We start from the raw sequence: 23,261 nt of genomic DNA on the forward strand, positions 1-23,261 counted from the left end.
ACCATTGATTTATCAGATTTAAATTTAGATGTGTACGAATTGTCTAGGTTAAAGGCAACTCTGCCTTTTAGATATTACATCTACTTTTTTGGTTTTGTGTCCAACACAGTGTCTTGCATTGCATTCTAGGTATCTGTGATTCCTTGGTTATTGTGGTTTCCCATAAGGAGCTTTTCCAAGTTTCTTAGAAACTTGATTGAGTTTTCAGGATAAATTTTTCATTTTCAAGTGAATAGAGGAGTAAAAATTCATCCTGACTCCCTTGATGTCTCTAATTATTCAAACAAAAGAACATGTAATGTACATATAATAAAAAAAACCTTCAACAGGTAATCTCTAATATGTAATAAGCAGCTTCAAGGCAAATGGTAATATAAAAACTTTGAAATATGTTATCTAGTTGTGTTATCTTAAATTTTTATAAAAGTTGCAGTTTTTATACAATTGCTAAAATATAAAACTGATAATGTACTGATTAAACATATATAAGCAGCATATTTTGTTTATCCCTTGATATTCCGTTAAAGATGTTCAGTTTTCGTTATCTTAACCTTCCCTTGTTTTAAACAGTAAGAAATGTTTAATCTGATGCTGGTAAGGTACATAACTTGTCTCTTCTCCAGAGTGAAGTCACCCTGCTGAGAAATGAAGTGGCACAGCTGAAACAGCTTCTTCTGGCTCATAAAGATTGCCCTGTAACAGCCATGCAGAAGAAATCTGGCTATCACAGTGAGTAATGTTCCATTACCTACAGCCTTAGGCTACATCAGTGAAATACTGCCACAGTGAACCAAGCTTCCATCAAAAAACGGAGACTGAAATTCCTATATTTAATATAAAATATCAGACTTCTACAAGGTTATTATGGAATGGGGTATACTTCTTAGAATCTAGATTTTAAAAAATTTCCTATTTCTAGCTTTTATTTTAGGGATTACTATGGATTAGCAAAATGGGTTAGTTAATAACTTAAAATATACTATAAATACTGATGATTATTTTGTTTATCACCCCAGTATAACACTTTGTCTTAGATTGACATGGTGAAGCATTTCCCGTCCAGCCTTTGTTGAGTAATGATGTGTATTTTTTAAATCAACTGTCTTTACTAAAATAGGGTGTCCCAAAAATTTATACACTCACTTTGAATAATCGTAGTCAGTGTTTATTAAAATACATTTCCTTTTCAAAATTGAGCTATCAGCTGTTAAAATGTGTATACATTTTTTAGGGGGACACCTGTATGTAGTATCTATTTACAGTATCAGATCCTATTGTTCTTCCTTAGATATCAGCATTGTGTGTGGGGTTTTTAATTATTGTGAACCTTTGTATTGAATCTTCTAGTTAGTCATAAAAATGCTAAAATAGAACATTATCTGCTTATCAGTTTCCTTTTAAATGTTTTCCCTAAAAATGAGGTTCTTCCGTTTTCAGCATTTTAGAGGTTAATTGTGTTTTTTCCTTCTTGTAATGTCCTTCTTTTTGGTAATATGCACAATGTTGGAACCAGCTGTAACTCTTGAATAAATGGCCTGTCCATTGTACATAAATTTGTAACAAATAACAGAGCTGGGAATGCATTAGGCAACATTCATAATACATAACCCACAGCTTTCGTTTTTATGAGTTAGAGGTATTTCAGGATATTTGTAAATGTGAAGATTGTTTCAACCATATGTATCCACTTTATTTTAATTTGCCAGTGTCAGTGATTCAAAAGAAAGAAACATTTTATATGGGATGCAAACTGTTCCTCAGGTGCTCAAGATAAAACTTAATGGCCACCATCTTCACTTGTAGTCATTGTAAGCAGTTTCATCAGAATGGGCAATATTTTTTAATTTAAAAGATTCAATAGATTTAGCAACTCTATTGCCATATATAGAACATTGATTTTTGTCATTTTGAGCAAATAAATCTCAGTCCTTTGATAGCTAATAATTTTTTAAAATCTTTATTGTTGAGATTATCACACGTCCCCTTTTTTCCTCCCATTGCCCCCCTCCACTTGGTTTCCGCCCTGCCCCAAGCCTTCACCACCCTATTGTCTGTGTCCATAGGTAATGCATATAAGTTCTTTCATTAATCTCTTCCCACCCCCTACCCCCTTCCCTCTGAGATTTGTCAAATCTGTTCCATATTTCCATGTCTTTGGTTCTATTTTATTCATCGGTTTATTTTGTTCATTAGATTCCTTGTTTGTTTATTTTGATTTTTAGATTCAGTTATGTATTTATTGCCATTTTATTGTTCGTATTTTTTACCTTTTATTCTTCCTGCTGCTCTTCTTGTTAACTGCTTTTCTCTTGTGCTGCTTTTAAGATTCTTTGTCTTTAACCTTTGGCATTTTAATTATGATGTGTCTTTGTGTGGGCCTCTTTGGTTTCCTCTTGTTGGGACTCTCTGCTTCCTGGACTTATAAGTCTATTTCTTTCACCAGGTAGGGGAAGTTTGCTGTCATTATTTCTTCAAATGGGTTTTCAATAACTTGTTTTCTCTTCTCCTTTGGCACCCCCATAATGCGAATGTTGGTATGCTTGATGTTGTCCTAGAGCCGTGGTTCTCAACCTACCTAATGCGGCGACCCTTTAATACAGTTCCTCATGTTGTGGTGACCCCCAACCATAAAATTATTTTCGTTGCTACTTCATAACTGTAATTTTGCTACTGTTATGAATCATAATGTAAATATCTGATATGCAGGATGTATTTTCATTGTTACAAATTGAACCTAATTAAAGCGTAGTGATTAATCACAAAAACAATATGTAATTATATATGTGTTTTCCAATGGTCTTAGGCGACCCCTGTGAAAGGGTCGTTTGACCCCAAAGGGGTCGCTACCCACAGGTTGAGAACCGCTGTCCTAGAGGGTCCTTACTCTATCCTCATATTTTTGGATTCTTTTATCTTTTTGCTCTTCTGATTGGGTGTTTTTTGCTTCCTCGTATTCCAAATCATTGATTTGATTCTCAGAATCTTCTACCCTACACTTGAATTCCTGTAAATTACTCTTTATTTCAGTTAGTGTATACTTGATATCTAGTCATTTTGACAGGATGGTGAAACACATTGTGGAGTAAATTGAGCCCATGTAGAAATATGTTTGGAGTTTGTATTAACAAAGATTGCTGCAGGGATGAGGCCTTTTGGGCTCCCATCTGATTTAACGTAATTTCATATAGAAGCTACTGAGTTCAGCATTATACATACATGGTTTTCTTAAGAGAGTTACCATGAATTTTGATAGTAAATGTATAATTGATTCTATAAACTAGAAAGAAAATTAACTCTTATTGCATTCAATTCAAAAGTATCTACAATTTTTAAATCCTAGGTAACTTATTAGATAATTCCAACAGCTTTCTCTCTGTTCTCTAGGTAGAATATGTTCAGCAAATATAAGCCAATTTTTCATTTTAGTCAATAATTTATAAAGGTATTTTTAAATGTTTAGGTGTATGGGTTTATGTCCTATACCCTTAAATAAACTTACTGAAAATCTAGATGAATAAGTTTTTAGTGAATATCTATTATACTATGGTGTGAGAATGAAATACATTTTTAATTTTGGGAACTATACCTACCTTTTTTCCTGTCTAGTCATCTAGATAGTCAATTAACAAGTATAGTTGTAGCATAAAATTTGTTCTCTTCAGGCTCTGGGGAGATAATTGGATTTTGTAGAAATTTTAAAGTAATGTCTATTTTCAAATTTGAAGTCTTTGCAAAAATACAACTTCTCTGTTGTTTAATAGTTAAGGTAAATATAGAGATTGACTAAGTGAATATTTAAATTTTATAGAAAATATGGGGAAATTCACAAATACCTAACACTGTTAATCATGTTGCACACAGCAATTACTAATGGTGGTGAGCTGTAGTGCTAATTCTTTCAAAACATTTGAGAGAGAAAACTAAGGTTTAGTAGAAATTAAGGAATATTACAAAATCTTATGGGTAAAGGTGACAGTTAAAGTCACACTGTCACAGGGTCACAGTTTTAACCCTCGGTCATGGGAAAACTGTGACAGTTGGCACCTTAACAGTCAAATAGTATAAAATGTGAATGAAAATATATTTTCTAAATGTTTGGATTCCATCAAGAATAAAGCACAAGAGTGATCTTATTGCCATTAAGTCATATTCTCTAGATCACTGAGCATAATTAAAATTATATAATAGTTGTTTCTATAATCATAAGTGGGAAGGAAAGCTTCTTGGTCCCAAATGTCCTTGAGAACTTATATAGTTGGGGCAAAGGTAGGTTTACAGTTGTGAGTACACAAAACAGTTTATTCTTGTATTATTATTTTTTATTTTTTATTTTTATTATTATCTTCCATACAAACAATTGTGAACTTACTTTTGCCATACCCTATATTTTCAGTATTGAAAATATATATGAACAGAGGTAGAGAACTTTAAAGAGTGAATTGTCAAACAGCTAGTTTCTTTAAACTTATATAGGCCTGAAAATGGCTCTTGAGTGCCGTAAGATCTCTTGTATCTGTCTGGTACTTGTGATTATACTAGTAATACTTTCTGGAAGTGGATATGGGTGCAGATATATCACATTATAAAGGTATTTATAAAGTTTATAATTACAAAATTTATAAGTGAGTACCTGTTCTTTGTATAGCCTAAAGATTTGCGTTACCTAATTCTGAAAGACTGGAGACAATCACTTATTCCTTAGAATGCACTGTTTAATTTTGAGTCATTGCCTTCACTATATATTTACATTTCCTTATTACACTCATCACAGATCAGCCTCTTTATTTTTGAAAGCTGGTGCACCCCTAGAACTTAACCTTGAGAGAAAGGTCAGTTTGCTGTCCTGTTGAAGATTAGTGGTCACATCAACAAAGAGGGCTTTTTAGTAGTCTCTAGTGTTTTCTTTGAACACATAACTATTGTGTTGGCCATTGAAATTGTGTTTTATAACATTTATTATAATTTTAAAAGAATTACTGTGACTTTTTTTATTATAACTTGAGGTCAAATTTTTATCCAAGGAGGTGGTTTTGCATTCATAGCAGATTATGGAGAAGATGGGATTCTTTCTCACTTATATTTATTAAAACCTGCTTTCCAAAAATCAATGAATTGGGGGCAAGTATGTCAAAATTCCTAAAAATTACTATATTTAAGAAAACCCTCAGAATAAGGAATTTTATTTGAATAAAAGTTGTGCTTTGTGGGGTTCCTCCACCTCCGTCTTCCATATTATAAATCATAGGATAAGTTCTGCTTCATAGGGTGCAGACCTTTTAATAATTGACTTTCAGAATGGGGACTTAGCCATTGAGAAGAAGGCCGGTATGCATTCTCAGATTTTATAGAAAGCCTGCTTATTGTCTCTTCTAAACACTAAATAAAAATTATTTTAATGCCAAGTGAATAAAACAAGGTGCAAAAGAATATATCCAGTATGATACTGTTTTTAGAATGTTCATTAGTAAACAAGCTAAACAATATTGTTAGGGATACATACCTACTTGGCAAAACTTCAAAGAAAAAATACGGAATGGTTAAAGAAATAGCAGATGGTAATTATCTTTGGTAAAGAGAGGAGCTGCTAGGAAGCATCAGGGTTACTAAGGCAATGTTCTCTTTCAGAGTTGGGGACTGGGTTCATAGGTGTTTGTGTTGTCATTGTGTCTCATAACTTACATACACTATAACTGTTTGTGTGTTGTGCCTATCAAATTTTTCACTAAATGAGATTATTGGATTATTTTCTGTAATAAAAAATATATGGGAGATTTGTTATTCAAAAGCCTACAAATTGGTAGATTTATTTTTATAAATAGAATGCCCTTGCCTGAATATATTTAATTGTAGACTTTTATGTAGATTTTTATTTGAATCTCAATTAATTCATGCAACTATAACAGCTGGTGGCATTTAAATTCTAAATATTGCTTATTCTCATGTGTCTGCATCATTAGAATCAGGTGTTGTAATCACCCAGTGCTGCAGGAGATGGAAAGTCAGCTAGAATAAATATAGTTCTGGAGACTGCAGAGGGAATAATTTGAAGATGTAATTTGTATATAAGAATTCATTTTGTTTATGCATGTGGCAATCCATTTTTTTATCTTTTAATAAGAATGAGATGTAGACAAACATTGGTTTTGTTAAATGTGTTGTTTGATAAGGGTTTGATTATAGCGATAGGGGTCTTTCTCCCAAGTTCCTACCCCAGTTTAACTCTACTTAGCACATATTTCTTCAGCTCTGTTCTCTAAGGCACTGGTACCCAGATGTTTCCATGTGTGTGGTTGTGCTTGTTTGACCTGTTGGGGATAAAATGCCCACTTCATGTCTTACAGCCACCTTTCAGTTACTCAATTCCCATCATACTGACTTTTCTAAATAACTGATTTTACAGAATATCTTGTCGCTTTTTACTCTGTATATGGACTCAGCCTACTGAAACATTCTTACAGTATTTTAAGAAACTGAGCAATTTTTCTTTTTTCCACTCAGCTGCTGATAAAGATGATAGTTCAGAAGACCTGTCAGTGCCAAGTAGTCCACATACGGAAGCGATACAGCATAGTTCTGTCAGCACATCCAATGGAGTCAGTTCAACCTCCAAGGCAGAAGCTGTAGCCACTTCAGTCCTCACCCAGATGGCGGACCAGAGTACAGAGCCTGCACTTTCACAGATCGTAATGGCTCCTTCCTCCCAGGCCCAGCCCTCAGGAAGTTGATTAGAAACCTGCAGTGCAGCAGTTTTAGATACTCATTAGTGACTTCAAAGGGAAATCAAGGAAAGACCAGTTTCCATTTATGCGAAATCTGTGGTTGTAAATTTTTTTTTTTACTTGAAATTAAATTTGGCTCTAAAGTTGGGGTAGCAGCAGTTGATGATCAGACTGAACAACAGTTTTTATTCTCTGGAAAAAGGCTGATTTTGCTTTTTTATAAATATTGTTAGATTTATTAATTTTTCTGTGCTCAATGTATAAATTGTATTATAATTCATTGTGGTTTATTTCATTTTTAATTTGGTGGTGTTTAATAAATGGGGGTGTTCCTGAATCTCTCTTCCCACTTCCATTTCTTTTGACCACCTTTTATCCCTCAACTGTGATGGTAATATTGTTATATCATTTATACCAAAGTTCTGCTTAAATCCTTATTGACTTTGTACGTTAACAAAGTCATAAAGCACTAGCAAGAGAAAGAAAGTTGCTTTTAACCTTTTTGCCTTTTATTTTGCACATTATGCAAAAGGAAGAACATTAGAAAACACTTTTTGAGTGAAAACATGGTAGAAGACATACAGTGCTTTTATGCACACTTAATCTTAAACTAAATCAAGATCATGAATAGTGCATTTTTCTTTGTAAAGCTTTTAAGTAAACATGAATTTTGGAATCCTTTATCATTTCAAAAATGACTATTTTTCAAGTTTTAACTTCAGTATTTTAAACCTTATGTTTTGAGGCTAATAAAATATGAAATTATATAATGTACAATACAGGGTTATCAGATATCTAATAATTTTTTGAAATTAGGTTTTTGGGTGTTTTTTTTCAGGTTTCAGGTTACAAACTGAGAAGTTTATGCATAATCAAGTATGGTATAGTTGCCAGAAAAGCCTAAAATTACTACTTAGAAAATTTAAGACTGTTTACCCCCATTGTCTTGTACTTGCAAGCTAACTTGTACTTATTCTTGTGAAAGCACTGTCATCTTTTAGTAGCAAATTTTGATAACGTTTCTTGTGGGGAAAAAATCAGTATCTATCTTTAGAACAATGTAATTATAAAGTGGGAAGCAAGAGTGAGTGAGAGAGAGTATTTGTATGTGTGTGTGTGGGTGTTTGTGTCTTTCAATAGTTTATGCCAGCAATCTTTGCTTGAATGTTTAACGATGCCTTCAGTGTGATGCTGGCCAATAGGTGATTGCAATTTAAAACGTCATTACTGTGCAGGCTTGGATAACTAACATTCCATGATGTAGTTTGTTTCTGATGAGATGATTGTAGGTACACTTTTCTCATTATCCAGTCATCTGTGGGATACTGAGTTTTCTAATGTGCCATTATCTATTTTTATTCTGCAGTTACGTTCAAAATACAGTACAATATTTTAAAATAGACTAAATTGTTAAAAATTTAAAAGTAGTAGATGTGTGTAAGAGAACTTTGTAAAATAGTTAAGAGTCCTACCCAGTAGCAACTTCTGGCATTCAAGCAGGATTCCATTATGTAAATATCTATAATGCATTTATAATAAGTTGTGTAGTTTGTTCTGCATCCATACTACACTCTTTGCTAAAGTCTCAGTGCCATCTCCTAATGAGACTGACATTTAAAACCTACATGGAATATCCTTGACAACTCAAGGAAATATCTCACCTGCCTAAGTTCCAGACTGGGAAGCATTCAAATTATACAAATGACATTTTAGGACTTTTAAGTTATGAAGATAATAGGAATTTTATTTTTTGGTTTGTTAAAACTGAGAACATTTTAGTTGGTAATTCTACTTCTAAATTTTTTTAAATTTTTAACTGATTTTATAATTTTAAAGTAATCAATTTCTAATCATGATTTTTCCATAATTATGCTAAGGAGTTGATCTCAAAGGCACAAAATATGAATTTTGCAAGAAGGCTATTTTTTATTGTAGTTTGGATGGGTTAGGAAAAGCCTCAATTTTTCTCTCTCCTAAGTCCTTTGGTGCATTTTCCTTTCATTTTATTATTTATGCAAGTTAAAGTTCTTTGATAACAGGAATTCTTGCAACTGTAAAATAAAGCTACATAGATGTAAGAAGTCATGTAAACGGTTAATGAGCTTACCAACGTTAGCAAAACTTTCATTGTAAATCAGTCTGTACTCAGCAAATAAAAATCATTATTAGTTGTATAAACACAAATTCCATTTGGACTTTCAGGATGTCACACTACTTCTGTACCTAGCATTTTGAGTCCTTATATTTGCAATGTTACACAAACTGTACTATTTTCTTTCATGTGCAGTTTGCATGAGTAAACCATCAGAGAATAAATTCTATCTTTAAATTATGTTCATAATTGGCTTGTTCTTACCTATCTTTCATAAAGTAGCATCACCTGATGATATTTTTTTTTTCTTCGGGGCATTTATCACCTGAGAAGAACCTGATACTCTATTTCTGTGATAAAATTTATTCATTCTCAAAGACCTTTTCACTGCAGGGTGCTCAGGCCTTATTCCTGTTTCTCAGCATTCAGTTTAAGCCCCATTCATGTACAGTGAATCTTTAATTCAGGTCCCTAACCTGAAACATTCCTTCAAATTCACCCACACACAGATCCACCAGCCTTTGGTGTCTCTTGGTGCATCCCTGACAAAACATCTTAAATATACTAGTAACGTATCCAACACTGAACTATTGGTCTTCCCCCACCCTACCCTCACATAGAATCCTCCCACAGTCTTTCATACGTTCACTGATGGCAACTCCATTCTTCCAGTTGCTTAAGCCAGAACAACCTTGTCATTCTCATTTCCCCTCTTTTCACAGTCCACAGCTAACTCGTTGGGAAACAGTTTGTTTTACCTTCAGAATAAACCAGAATTCAGCCACATCTCACCATTTACACTGCAGTCACCCTGATCTGTGCCATCATTTCTCACCCAATGTATGCACCCCAACTGAGAATCAAACTTTGGTGCACACAACAGAATGACGCTCCAACCAGCTGAACCACCCGGCCAGGGCTCCTATCACATCATCTTATTCAGTGAATGAGTGCTACTAGGTGCCAGTCATTGTTCTAGGCTCTTGGAATACACCAATTACCAGGACCCAAATATCCTGCCTTTGTGAAGCTTGCATTCATTCTACATGGCAGGGGAGGGTGTGTGTTGGGAAATACAGCACAGTAAATACCTTGTGTGTTATATGGCATTAGAAGTGGTTAGTGCTGGGTGAAGAAAAAGACTAGTTTTGCTACAGCATATAGAGTGATGTTTCAGTCTTATCTCAGATTGAATAAATCTGAAGATACAAAGAATCATGGCTATTTTTTATTTTAAGGTACACATTCTGACACGTGCTTAATTTGGATTATGAGGTTATATAGACCCTAAAGGCTCAGAGGACAGGTTCCAGGCTGTGACTTAGATCTCAGAGGGCAAAAGAAGCTGGAGACTGGGACCAATTGATGCAACTGGGGTGCAGGACCATTCTTGGGGGTGACATGAAAGTAAATGAAGAAGCAATTCCTTTCTCCTACCTTCCAGTGTCCCTCCACTGCCTCTTCTTGAAACTTACCACGAAGTCAGCTGACGAAGGAGAAACGTAGTTTGCAGAGCCACAATCCCAGCGCCAAAAACCAGCGTTTAGAAGGGTGGGAATGCATCTGAGCGATGACAGCTCAATAACCACACAACGGCTTTCCCAGCCTCCCTCCTCCCCGGGTGGGGAGGTGATGGTGGCCCAGCTCATTGGATGAATGGAAATCACACGTGCAACTCCTGGGTCATCCATCCGTCCCCTCTTCTCTTTCCTTGGGCTGCAATGTCCAGCTAGAGGTGAGCCACGGGTCACACAGGTGAGGTCAACACCTTACAGATGGCGGAGCAATAAGATTAAAAAGACCCAGGTCCCTGAAAACACAGGCACATAATGAAAAGAAAGAGGCTTAATTGGGCTTGTTGAAACTTTAAGCAGTGGTTCTCAACCTTCTGGCCCTTTAAATACAGTTCCTCATGTTGTGACCCAACCATAAAATTATTTTCGTTGCTACTTCATAACTGTAATGTTGCTACTGTTATGAATCGTAATGTAAATATCTGATATGCAGGATGAAAGGGTCGTTCGACCTCCAAAGGGGTCGCGACCCACAGGTTGAGAACCGCTTCTTTAAGGCTTTATAGGGGGCAGGAAGAAAGGGAAAAAATTAATATAGTGGAAATCATGAAATTGAGGGAAACAAAAGTAGAGCATAAACATACAGTTGGGTGACAAAGCAATCAACCTTTAACTCTATTCGAGTCTGTTTCTTTGTTATGGGGTAGGGCCACAACATTAGTAACAAAGAAACAGAATTTCCGGAGGATGAGGCCCAGAAATCAGGATTTTAAAAAGATTCCCAGGTGATTCTAATGTGCAGCCAAGGTTGAGAACCACTGCTCTAGGAGAATGGGTTTTCCCATGAAGGGGTGAGTAGTCCCGCTGGGAAGAGCTCCGCCCACACAGTGACCAAGCTTTGGGAGGGAGAGAGAGGTGTCCCAGGAAATGGGCGGCTGGACCTGGGACGCTGGAGGGGAGCGACTCGCGGCTCAGCGGGGCTGAGAGTGAGGCAGGGCCTGTGGAGAAGTGAGACAGGATGCTGTTGCTACTGTGTTGCTGCTTTGTGCCTTTTTTTTTTCCTCCTGTAGGTTATATTTTCCATGATCCCTAAACCATCAGAAAAGCCTACTTAAATGTTCCCACCTGGTTTCAGCTTTCGCTCCGGGGCGGGGCGGGGCGGGGCAGGTGCAGGGAGAGTGCAGCACCCGCAGGCGGAGGTGGCCTCCGGCCTCGCTGTGGCCCCTCGCTCCCACACCTCCCCAGGTCCTCGCGGGCTCCGTAGCCAGGCGTGGCTGCCGTGGCGGTGGCTGCGCTGCCTGCTCTGAGTCCGCAGTCCCTGTCACTCTGGCCAAAGAGGCTCTGGGCCCGGCACCTCCCCACCAGCCCACCTCCCGCGGGCCCACAGCCCGGGCAGGGGCTCCTTCCACAGCCAGGTTTTGTTCTTTGCTCGTTCGGTGGGGCTGGGGTATTAATTGTTGATTTAGAGGAGCTCTTAAACTGTGTAAAGGGGCTATTGGAACCACCGGAGGGAAAGGCCCACGTCCACCAAGCAGGTGGCTCCTCGAGTGCGGTCCTGGGGAAACGCTCGCTTCCCACGTCTGGCTTGTTTTCTGCCCACTGCTCCCAGGCAGCCCTCCTCCGGGGTGCGCTGTGGGACCCTCGGGCTCTCACTGCGGTGCGGGCAGGTAGGAGCTAGCGCACAGGTGACTGCGGGGCTTTGCTGGGCCTGTTTCCCCCGGGGCCACAGAGGAGATGATCTCCCCATGGGATTGGGAAGGGGCGGGGGAGAGAGACCCAGATGTCATTCATGGGCGCTCCGATCACAGACAGTGGGCGCTGAGGAGCACGGGATGACAGGAGACGACAGATAATGGGGGTTCATTTGGGAGGTTTGGGGAGACAGTAAAGATGGCTGTGAAGTCTGGGTGGAATGCGATGGGGTCCCTGTCGTGTCACGCCCACTCTTTAGCAAGGTCCCAGAGCCTCACAAAAGGTGAATGTGTTCGGGATCCTTAGAGGGGGGAGAGGGAGGGCTTCTCGTGTATTATCTCATTTAATCTTCCCATCGGGCCTGATCCTCAGGGAGGGGAACCCTGGATTACAGGGACCCCCAGCAAAAAGGTGGTGCACTTAAATGGTTAGGCAACGTAGGAGAGCTTGATAAAGGGACTGATACGAAGGGGTGGGCAGGGCATAGAGGATGTGCAAGTGTTGTCACTGGAGCTAGTTCTACGGGGCAAGGAGTGGGTAGGTGGGAAGCTCGGAGGGAGAGAGCTGCGCGGAGGGGCTGCCTGACAGACCCGGGGACAGCCAGCAGAGAGCTGAGCCGGCCCACAGTGACCCCAGGGAAGAAGGAGGCTTGCCCAGGTCATAGAGCCGGGAAGTAGCAGAATTAGAGTTTGAATCCAGGTTAGACATAGAGGGAAAGGAAGGCTTTGAGTGGATACTATTTCTAATGAAAAAAAAAGAAGTAATTTTACTTAACTAATGTTCTCAAGCTGGGAGTACTTTTATAAGTAATCCATAATTTGGGTTTTAAACAAAGTGATTTTAGTAATAAATTTATTAAAGAAGACTCAGTATGTCTAGAATAGGAGCAGTAGGCATTGTTAAATAAGGAATTTAAAAGTCTAGTATCTTTAGTTTAAAGGAGAATTTGACTTTTTTTTAAAAAATATATTTTATTGATTTTTCACAGAGAGGAAGGGAGAGAGATAGAGAGTTAGAAACATCGATGAGAGAGAAACATCGATCAGCTGCCTCCTGCACATCTCCCACTGGGGATGTGCCCGCAACCCACGTACATGCCCTTGACCGGAATCGAACCTGGGACCCTTCAGTCCGCAGGCCCACACTCTATCCACTGAGCCAAACCGGTTTCGGCGAGAATTTGACTTTTTAAACATGAATTTTTTATTTTAAAAGAAAGGTGCAAGAATTGTAAATAAAAGTGATTTCTCACACAGGCAACAACTCATACTTCTCTCCTGTGTCAGGGCTTGCCTCCTGCATACTCCGTTCCCAGGTCCTTCCAAGGGGAGAAAAGAAAGACCTAGTCATTTCCGCTTCATTGAAAGAAAAATGAACAGTGTGTATAACACTTGAGAAAAGCAAACTTTTCATTTTTACCATAGCGGGTCTAGAAAATTGGAATTAGTAGGAAAGCAAATATTAAGACTGAAATGCAGGTGGTAATGTTTACTTTTCAGTACATTTCCTTCTGAGATAGGAGTCAAAAGAAATGTTACTTTCTAATTAATTGAACAAAACACCACCTAGTGGTAGTATTTTAAAAGTGAAGAGAACATATAAGTTATAGAAAATTTGAAATGGAAACACTATCAGTTTATTTTAGCAGGTAATTATTAGTTTAACATTAATTTAATATTAAAATATACAAGGGCTTACATAGGTGGGGTTTGTGTGTGTGTGTGTGTGTGTGTGTGTGTTTGTCTGTTTTCTTGGCTATAACTATTAAAAGCTAGACAAATAAAATCCTGTTGCATCAAATATCATTGAATACTCCTTTCTTATGGAGGCCTCTCTAATGAGGTGCAACTATGTGTCTGCAAAAGTAAGAACTACATGCTACATATTACATTGAGCACTTTAAATGTATTATCTCACTTAATCTCCCCAACAAATGCACGAATCAGGTTCTATTTATTTCTTATGTTTTGTGAATTAAAACACTGAGGCTCTGAGCAGATAATTTTCTCAAGGGCACACAATTAGAAAGTAACAGAGCTAGGATTCTGTAATGGGGTAATGTTTTCATAGTAAATTATACAACTTCTATTTCTTTACCCTACCTCTCACTCTAACCATCAAGCAGGAATAGTTTTCTAGGTGCATGACCTACAGAGAAACAATTGAGATAGTTCAGAAAAAAGGAGGTTGTAGCTCAATTTTGACTTTCAAAACAGGTATTTTAAAGCCCGTGGCACAAAAATAGTAATGAGAGGTCTGGATCTCTACTGTAAGTACTAAGCACTTTAACGCGAAAAGGATTCTTGCTATGACTCCTAGCACTGAGAGGTAAGCTTGGAGAATGAATCACAAAGTGTACCAAGAACCATGGAGAAGAAAAAATGCAAAATGTGAGTACAGGCCCTGCTTCCTGGTTTGGGGAGGAGCTTAGAAGGCTTTGGGGAGATGAGTACTCAACACATGAGGGCCTGTTCCTTGACCCCCACTTTGAGGTCAACTTTATCTTGCCAGGGAGTGACGATGACCAGCAGATAGGTTGGGAGAAATTCAAAGCAAATGAGGTTGTTGCTGCTCTCCAGCACCTGGCAAAGAAAGCCGCTAGCCTCCTGGAGATGCCTTGTGTTTGGAATGGCGCTAGCACAACAGGACCCCAGGAGGCGGCTTAGCCTGGACAGGACAGCTGTTTAGATGAATGTGCCCACAGCAGCTTCACAGAGGCCCAGGCTCTCCAGGACGGGGCAGGACGTGTAGCTAAGAGCTCCTGGACTCCAAAGGAGGGGCATGGAAGTGCTGAGAAACTTGGCAGCCTGGAAGGGTTGGTGTTTCAGAGAACCTGAGGCAAGACTCACCAACACAGCGGCAAAAGCCCGTGTGCAGTGATCAAAGGCCCGGGGGCTCTAGCACACAGGGGGACGAGACCTCAGGGGATACCAGCAAACAGGATGACAGCTTCCTCCTTGCTGTTATGTAATTTGAAGTTCCCTCTGAGCCAAAATGTCAATTGGGAAGAAGCAGATGGAGGTGGCAAATCTGCTGAAAGATGGGACGTCATGCCAGATAAACACGTGTGCTTATGAGCGAGGGACTTAGGAGAGGGGGAGGGAAGAGTCTAGGCATGGAACTGGCAGGTCATGGAAAAACCCCTCGTGCCACGCGTCCTCCGGAACTTTGTTTTTCCTGCTTTGTTCCTTGGTGTCCAACTTGCTGAGCTTTTACATGTATTTGTAACCAAGAAACCTGAGAGCTACCAAAAAGTGAGCCGAATGCTGGCTCTCAGCAGACAAGCAGGTGTGCAGCAATCACAGGAAAGCCGGCTCTTGCACAACCAGATCGGCAGCCCACCGCAGGTCAGCCCGGAGTGCTGGGCTGCAGAGCCTGCTGTGGCAGTGATGAGTGGTGTCCCTGGGATCTGGGGACAGGAGCTCAAGTCTCGCAGAAGGGGAGAGTGGGCAGCAAGCACTAAAGTGGGCAGAAGAGACCAAGAACAGAAACTAGCCTGGGCTGGTTAGCTGGCAGGGTCACCCTTTAGGACAATGGGAAGCTGCCACTAGTTCTGTTACCCCTGGACACTTACTGCACTGTTGGCCCAGGGAACGCTTTCTCAAGGGCCCCTTTATCTTTGCATGGCTGCTCAGGAGTTAAAGCTGCAGGTGGCAGCATCTGAGTGGCCCAGCTGCCCATGCTAACTAACTCTCAGGGGAGGGCGAGAGGGGTTACCTGTCTGCTTCAGGTGCTGTAGTGGGAGATCGTTCCCCACCAAGACTTATGCAATGGAAGACTCTCCTAATCTATAATAATAAAAGGGTAATATGCTAATTAGACCGGACATTCTTCTGAACGTCATTCCAGATGTCCTTCCAGACAAAGCTGGGGCCAGAGGAAAGCCAGTGCCGGCAGCCGGGGGAAGGAAGGCCTACTCTTGCACAAATTTCGTGCATTGGGCCTCTAGTGTAGAAATAACATTCTGATGCTGGGTACCCAGAGGAACTAACAGTAACCCCCACCCCTGACCTTACCTAAACCAGTGCAATCACAGCATCAGAAACACCGGGGAGGAGGTGGAACCCACAACGCCGAGGCCCGCCTTCCAGCCTGAAGTGGTCTGGGAAATGCAGGAAGACTTCACGGACGTAGGTAGGAATGATTTTAAATGTGTTTCCATTTCCGCTGGGCAAGGGCGCACTGCAAAATGCCTTGTAGGGAGTCCAGCTATCCCTGCTTTTTGAAAGTTCATGTCACACCACTTTTTTGCTAAAGACCACCATTTAGTACCTGTTTTCGTTAACGGAGAGGATTTTCACTTTTACAAAACAGGCAAAGATTGCATTCAGCATGTTTGCACCCGGAGCAGCAGGAGTGGCACCGTTTTTACTGCATGTTAGTGTTAGTTGATACAATTTGGTAGGCTATTTAGGGGGGCTGGAAAGACTCCACATTTTTTCATATAAATTAATGGTAATTGCTTCTTCGCTTTATGCCTAATTCAAAAGTTTTCATGGGAAGCGCTCTGCTTTGGATAGCAGGGGAACCGTACTTGAACGAAAGTCACGGTTGACATAAGAGGCCAGGACGCTGAAGCAGCTCTGAACTCTGAGACTGGGGGCTGGCCCGGGGAGCTACCCGCGTTGAGCGCCTGTGCAGGCAGAGGGTGGATGTGGGGTCCACGTGCCGGTGCAGGTTTCCTCCCACTTCTCTCTCCCGGAGCCTTCCCTGGGCGAGGCTCGGATTCCCAGCTGTGCGGGCATTAGCTAAAGTGGGCGCAGGTGCAAAGGCTAGTGTGGATTCTCCAGGTAAGAGTGGGGAGGGGTGGTCCATCAGGGAGGCAGTTCTTGGTGCATCGCGATGGGAGACTGGAAACAGGATGACTGCTTTTTCATTTCTATCCACAGTTTGGCTCAGTGGAAAGAGCGTTGGCCTGGGGACTGAAGGGTCCTGGGTTCCATTCCTGTCAAGGGCACATGCCCCGGTTGCAGGTTCGATTCTCATTGATGTTTCTATCTCTCCCTCTCTCTTCCTCTCTGAAATCGGTTGCAGACTCCTCCCTGGCCCGAGCCCTGGTAAGGGCTCCTGCAGGAGGCAACCAATCGATGTGTTTCTCTCATATTGGTATTTCTCTCGGTCTTTCCCTCTCTCTTCCACTCTCCAAAAATCAATGGAAAAATATCCTCCGATGAGGAAAATTAATTAAATACCAAAAAACAAAAAAAGAAATACTGAATTCTTTAAAAAAAAAACAAACTACAAAAACAAACAAACAAAAAACCCCACATTACTGGGCCAACGATTTGCATTTCTAACAAGTTCCCAGATCAGTGGTTCTCAACCTTCTGGCCCTTTAAATACAGTTCCTCATGTTGTGACCCAACCATAAAATTATTTTCGTTGCTACTTCATAACTGTTATGTTGCTACTGTTAGGAATATTAATGTAAATATCTGATATGCAGGATGGTCTTAGGCGACCCCTGTGAAAGGGTCGTTCGACCGCCAAAGGGGTCTCGACCCACAGGTTGAGAACTGCTGTCCCAGATGATTTGATTCTTCTCTTCAGGACCACACTTAGAGCTCCACCCCCTCCACCCGGGGACGTGTGTGTGTGTGTGTGTGTGTGTGTGTGTGTGTGTGTATCCACCTTACTTGCCCCCCCCCCCACACACAAGGCATATATAAAGAAGAAAAGCCCATTAGCAGAATTAGCAGAACAATTGTAATTTGTATGAAATAGCCAGTTACTTGGCTGATGGTCTTTAAATTCTGGCTTTCTGTTGTCTGACCCAGAACCCTTTGGTCAGTCTCTGTTTCCATCAAAGGGTCAACAAAGTTATAAACAGATTGGATCAGGACGTTGGCTCTCTGAGACTACGAGTAAATCAATCGGTACTGACTACTCAGAGCTAGAAAGAATCTGTGTGCTTTTAAACACTGGAAGACTCCTATTTTGACAGAGAGGAGTATTGGTAAATTGCTTTGAGATTCTCAAAAGGAGATTAACCAGTGTTAAAATTTCAACTGAGTGCATTTAAAGATCAATGTGGCTTTATTCAATGATTCATGAATCGGGCAGCATCCCATCTAGCAGATAGAAAGGCGTTCCCAAGAGCTACAGAAAAGGGAAGGTTTCTACAGGCTGAGAGGGGACAGGAAAAGGAGGGTTATTAGCAAAGAGTGGGTTGGTTCAGGCTTAGGTAACCGACCTATGGGGGATGGGAGAGGTTTATTGGGGATTATCGCACTAGTGCTGACCAGGTAATTTCACGTTGACTGGTTAAGGGTTACATTGCTGGGAGAGGGGCTGAAGATTGAGCTTAATCACCAAATGGCCAATGATTTCATCAACCATGTTTACATAATTATACCTCCATAAACACCTCTACACCACGGTGCTGACAGAGCTTCCAAGTTGATGAACACATGAAGGTGCTGGAGTGCTTTCCTGAATTCTATGAGCCATTCTACCAAACCTGGAATCTGAGGAGGGAGTTATGGGAACTCCTGATTGATAGCCGTTTGGTTGGTCAGAAGTACAGGTGACAACCCAGGGCTTCTGACTGGGCAGTCCTCTGGGGCCTGCGCTAACTCGGGTAGTGAGGGCCAGCATTGAATTGTGGATTACCCAGTTGGGAAGTGGGAGAATCGATGGGTGTGGGAAAAAGCCAACACATTTGGTGTCAAAAGTGTTGTGAGTAACAACAGATAAAGCACATTTAATAAATGTAAAATTAACCACCTAGAATATGCATTTTTGTTTTTATATTCATTTTCTGAACCTAGGAAGTTTTTCATAACTTTCCATATATTCCAGATTATTTTACAATTATTTTATATTGCTCTTATAATTACAGAAAGCAAACTCCAAAACAAAACAAAAAATTGCCAGGGAAAACAACAATAGAGGTTCAAGAGGTTTAAATGATTCACTGACTGACCTCTCTTGCTGCCTCTATTTGGATAAACAGTTGTAACTAATTAAGAATTTCTGTATTACAAGATATTTACTTTTCTTCCTACAAACACACATATATCAAAATGTCCATGGGCTGTTTTTCACTGCAATTTGAATCTACAATGTACAAGAAATAGATTTTTAAATAATAGTCTTTCAATATACTATCGATATATATATATGTGTGTATGTGTGTGTTTATGTACACACATACATATATATGAAGAATATACATACTTTGTGTAAAATATATATATTCTTTTTCAAAAGCAGCATGGAGGTAGAGTAGTGTTTGGAAACAAGAGAAAGGGTGCGTTGTTTTTTTTGTTCTAAAGAAAAGTTAAGCCACTTTCGCTGTGGAGTAAACAGTAATTCTGGTCCCCCTGACTCATTTTCATTCCTTTGTGTTTATTTCGTGTGGGCTCTGCCGGCCAGCAGTGGTTCTGTAAGCAAATGTTCTGGCAACTCTTCCTTTAGAAAGAAATGCACTCGCAGACAGGATCTGCGCTCTTAGCTCTGTCTGCTGTGCCTCCAGGACTGAGAGGGAAGTGACGGAAATGAAACACAGCGATTAGATGAGTTCCCGTCTAACCTCATCTCAGCATCACCCCAGGGCAGGGCCAGCGCCTTCTCCGGGTCCTCCCAAGGCTGTGGTGTGAGTCTGCGCAATAGTGAAGGTTGACTCGGCACTAACAGCATGGGCGCAGGCCTTAAGACAGGACCAGCTGCGAACAATCTGCCCTGGGAGGCAGCCCTGGCTCTTTCCTCTCCCACTGGGCCTTTAGGGCAAAAGGCAAACGCTGTATGCAGCTGCTTCTACTTATCAAAAGTTGCAATTCGTTGGTCTAGTGCAGGGGTCCTCAAACTACGGCCCGCGGGCCACATGCAAATACAAATATTGTATTTGTTCCCGTTTTGTTTTTTTACTTCAAAATAAGATATGTGCAGTGTGCATAGGAATTTGTTCATAGTTTTTTTTTTAAACTATAGTCCGGCCCTTCAACGGTCTGAGGGACAGTGAACTGGCCCCCTGTTTAAAAAGTTTGAGGACCCCTGGTAGTGTTTAGTTAACTTCCTTTATATCTAAACAAAATTTCCAAAAAATAGTCAAGTCATCTTAGGATGTGGAATGAAACAAAGCAGTCATGTGTGATCCATCCCTACCACAGTTAGGATTCTTTGTTCATGTGTCCCCAAACTACGTTCACCTAGCTCCTCTGGGGGTCAGGGACTTTGCAAGGCAGCCCTCTCCATCACCAGACAGCCCTCGTGGGTAAAGAGCAAGTCCTTCCCCTGAGCCCCTGAACACAGTCTAATCTTTGAATGTTTTATCATAGTCTTGCCATTCTACCAGCTCAAAATGAACTTGTGGTCAGCTCAGGGTCTGTCTTACGTGAACTTCTGTTAAACCATCTTAGGTCCAATTATTTGAGCCAGAGTATGAGACTTAATATGTGCCTGGTTAAAGAGTAAAAAGCTGCTTCTCAGGGGAAGTAGGCCTTTCATTTAAGATTCCACAACTAATAACTGAGGTTTTAGCATACCAGTCTTTGATAGCACATCAATGTCTGTTTCAATCTTTTTTATTTTTATTATTTATTTTTTTTATTGACTTCAGAAAGGAAGGAAGAAGGAGAGAGAAATAAAAACATCAATGATGAGAGAGAACCATTGATCGGCTGCCTCCTGCATGCCCCCTACTAAGGATCGAGCCTGCAGCCTGGGCATGTGCCCTTGACTGGAATCAAACTCGGGACCCTTCAGTCCAACTCTCTATCCACTGAGCCAAACCAGCTGGGGCAAAGTCTGCTTCAATCTTGACCCCATCATCCAAAAAATTGTCAGCATCAAAACAAAGAAAAACAAAAATTAAAAAGCACTTCCACGAATCAGGCATTAAGTCAATGATTCTCAACCTTCCTAATGCCGAGACCCTTTAATACAGTTCCTCATGTTGTGGTGACCCCCAATTTCTTTGTTACAAATTGAACATAATTAAAGCATAGTGATTAATCACAAAAACAATATGTAATTATATATGTGTTTTCCGATGGTCTTAGGCAACCCCTGTGAAAGGGTCGTTCGACCCCCAAAGGGGTCGAGTCCCACAGGTTGAGAACCACTGCATTAACTGCTTTTTAAAAATTAACTAATTTAACCTGGTGAGTGTTGCTCAGTGGTTCAGTGTCAACCCATGAACTAAGGCAGTGGTTCTCAACCTTGGCTGCACATTAGAATCACCTGGAATCTTTTTTAAATTCTGATTTCTGGGCCTCCTCCTCCGGAAAGTCTGTTTCTTTGTTATGGGGTGGGGCCACAACATTAGTAACAAAAAAACAGAATTTCCGGAGGATGAGGCCCAGAAATCAGGATTTTAAAAAGATTCCCAGGTGATTCTAATGTGCAGCCAAGGCTGAGAACCACTGACCTAAGGGGTCAGGATGCATGCCCCAATAGCGGGCATGCAGGAGGCAGCTGATCAATGTGTCTCTCTCATTGATGTTTCTATCTCTCTATCCTCCCCTTCCTCTCCAAAATCAATAAAAACGTATTTTAAAAATAAATTAACTAATTTGATCCTCATGACAACTTTATGTGGTAGGTCCCATTATCACCCAAATTTTAGGATTGAAGAAACTGAGATACAAACATTAACAACTTGCCCAAAGCCACAGAGTTGATAAATGGCAGAACTAGGATCCACACCCAGATAGTCTGGCTTCAGAACAGGTGTGCTTGGCTACTATGTCTCTCAAAGCAACCTCTCCAGTGTTCTGCCATCTACAGATTTATAAAAATGTCATTGACTTTAAGAGTGTAGTACTTTATTTACTCAGCACTTGCTGAGTCCCCGGCCTTATGCTTGGCCCTGGGTACGCATATACAGGGCAGACAAGGGGAAGGTTGGTGCAGAGTAATTTCAATCATAAGTGACAGAAGCCTGGCTCAAACTAGATGAAGTCACAAGGGGGATTTATTGGCTCATATAGCCAAAGTATAAGAGGAATCCATCTTGGTTTCGAGGCAATAGGATCAGAGGCAAAGATGCTGTGGTTAGGGGGTGGGTGGGATTTGTTACCAGTAGAGGATGAGGGAAAGCCTGCCAGGCAGGGGTCAACAAGAGCCACTGAACAGCAGATGGAAGTCTTGGTTACAGGTGCGGAGGCCTATTCTGGCTACCTCAAAGGTAAAGGAAATGCATTGGAAGGCACGGGTGGTGTGGAGAATCATAAAATCAGCTAAAGAACCAGGGTCACTAGTTTGAGGGATCCAAGGAGCATGAGATGAACTGGCAGGCGTCTTCCCTAGCATGAATGAGCACCAACCTTCCCTCCACCCCCATCATGTCTCTTTGCTCAAGATGTTGAGATGCCTCTGCACACCTATTAGAATGGCTGAAATGAAAAAGACTGACCATAGCAAGTGTTGACAAGCATGTGGAGGAATAGTTCTCCTACACTGTTGGCGAGAATGTGAAATTGCACAACCACTTTACAAAACACTTCTTAAAAATTTAAAAATGCATTTATCATCTGACCCAGTCATTTTACTCCTAAATATTTACCCACGAGGAATGGAAGCATGTGTGTCAAGACTTGTACGTGAATGTGTATAGAACTTTGTTCAGAATGGCCCCAAACTGGACACAGGTGAAATGCCACAACAAAAAGGAGTGAACTCTGATGCACCCAACGGCATGGGTGAATCTAAATGAATTATGCTGCATGGAAGAAGCCAGTCAAAAGAGGCTACCCAGGCCATGACTCCATTTCTGTAAAATTCTTTAAAACGACCACTATTCTACAGTGACAGAAAGGAAACCCACAGTGACAGCAGGAAGTCCATGGTCTTCCCGGGGAGCAGCTAGAGGAAGGAACTACAAAGGAGAATAATAAAACTTCGGGGGATGATGGATAGGTTTACTACCTTGAGTGTGGTGATGGTTTCATGGGTACTCAGATGTCTAATTATATGAAAGTGCACATTTTAAATATGCATAATTTGTCATATGTCAATTATACTTCAGAAAATCTGTTTAAAATGTTCTCTGCAGCCTAGCTGGTGTGGCTCTGTGGTTAAGTGTCAACCTGTGAACCCAAAGGTCATGGTTCGATTCCAGTCAAGGGCACATGCCTGGGTTGTGGGCTTGATCCCCAGTGTGGAGCGTGCGGGAGGCAGCAGATCCATGATTCTCTCTCATCATTGATGTTTCTCTCTCTCTCTCTCCCTTCCTCTCTGAAATCAAACAAAAAAATAAAAATATTTTTTAAAAAAATAAATAAATAAAACGTTCTCTGCAGT

At 40.7% G+C, this 23,261-nt stretch overlaps 1 protein-coding gene across 3 annotated transcripts in view; it reads left to right on the top strand.

Annotated features, from left to right (window-relative positions):
* Window positions 1–9,057, top strand: part of ATF2 (activating transcription factor 2) — a 75,113-nt gene extending 66,056 nt beyond the window's left edge. For all 3 annotated transcript variants that reach the window (XM_006083094.3, XM_023744694.1, XM_023744700.1), the window contains 2 exons: window positions 624–729; window positions 6,499–9,057. In XM_006083094.3, the coding sequence (XP_006083156.3) occupies window positions 624–729; window positions 6,499–6,725 (333 nt within the window). In that variant the 3' untranslated portion in view covers window positions 6,726–9,057. The remainder of the gene's footprint in view (window positions 1–623; window positions 730–6,498) is intronic.
* Window positions 9,058–23,261: the final 14,204 nt, after the last annotated feature.

The sequence above is a fragment of the Myotis lucifugus genome, unplaced genomic scaffold (assembly GCF_000147115.1).
Source record: "Myotis lucifugus unplaced genomic scaffold, Myoluc2.0 scaffold_5, whole genome shotgun sequence".
Taxonomy (NCBI): domain Eukaryota; kingdom Metazoa; phylum Chordata; class Mammalia; order Chiroptera; family Vespertilionidae; genus Myotis; species Myotis lucifugus.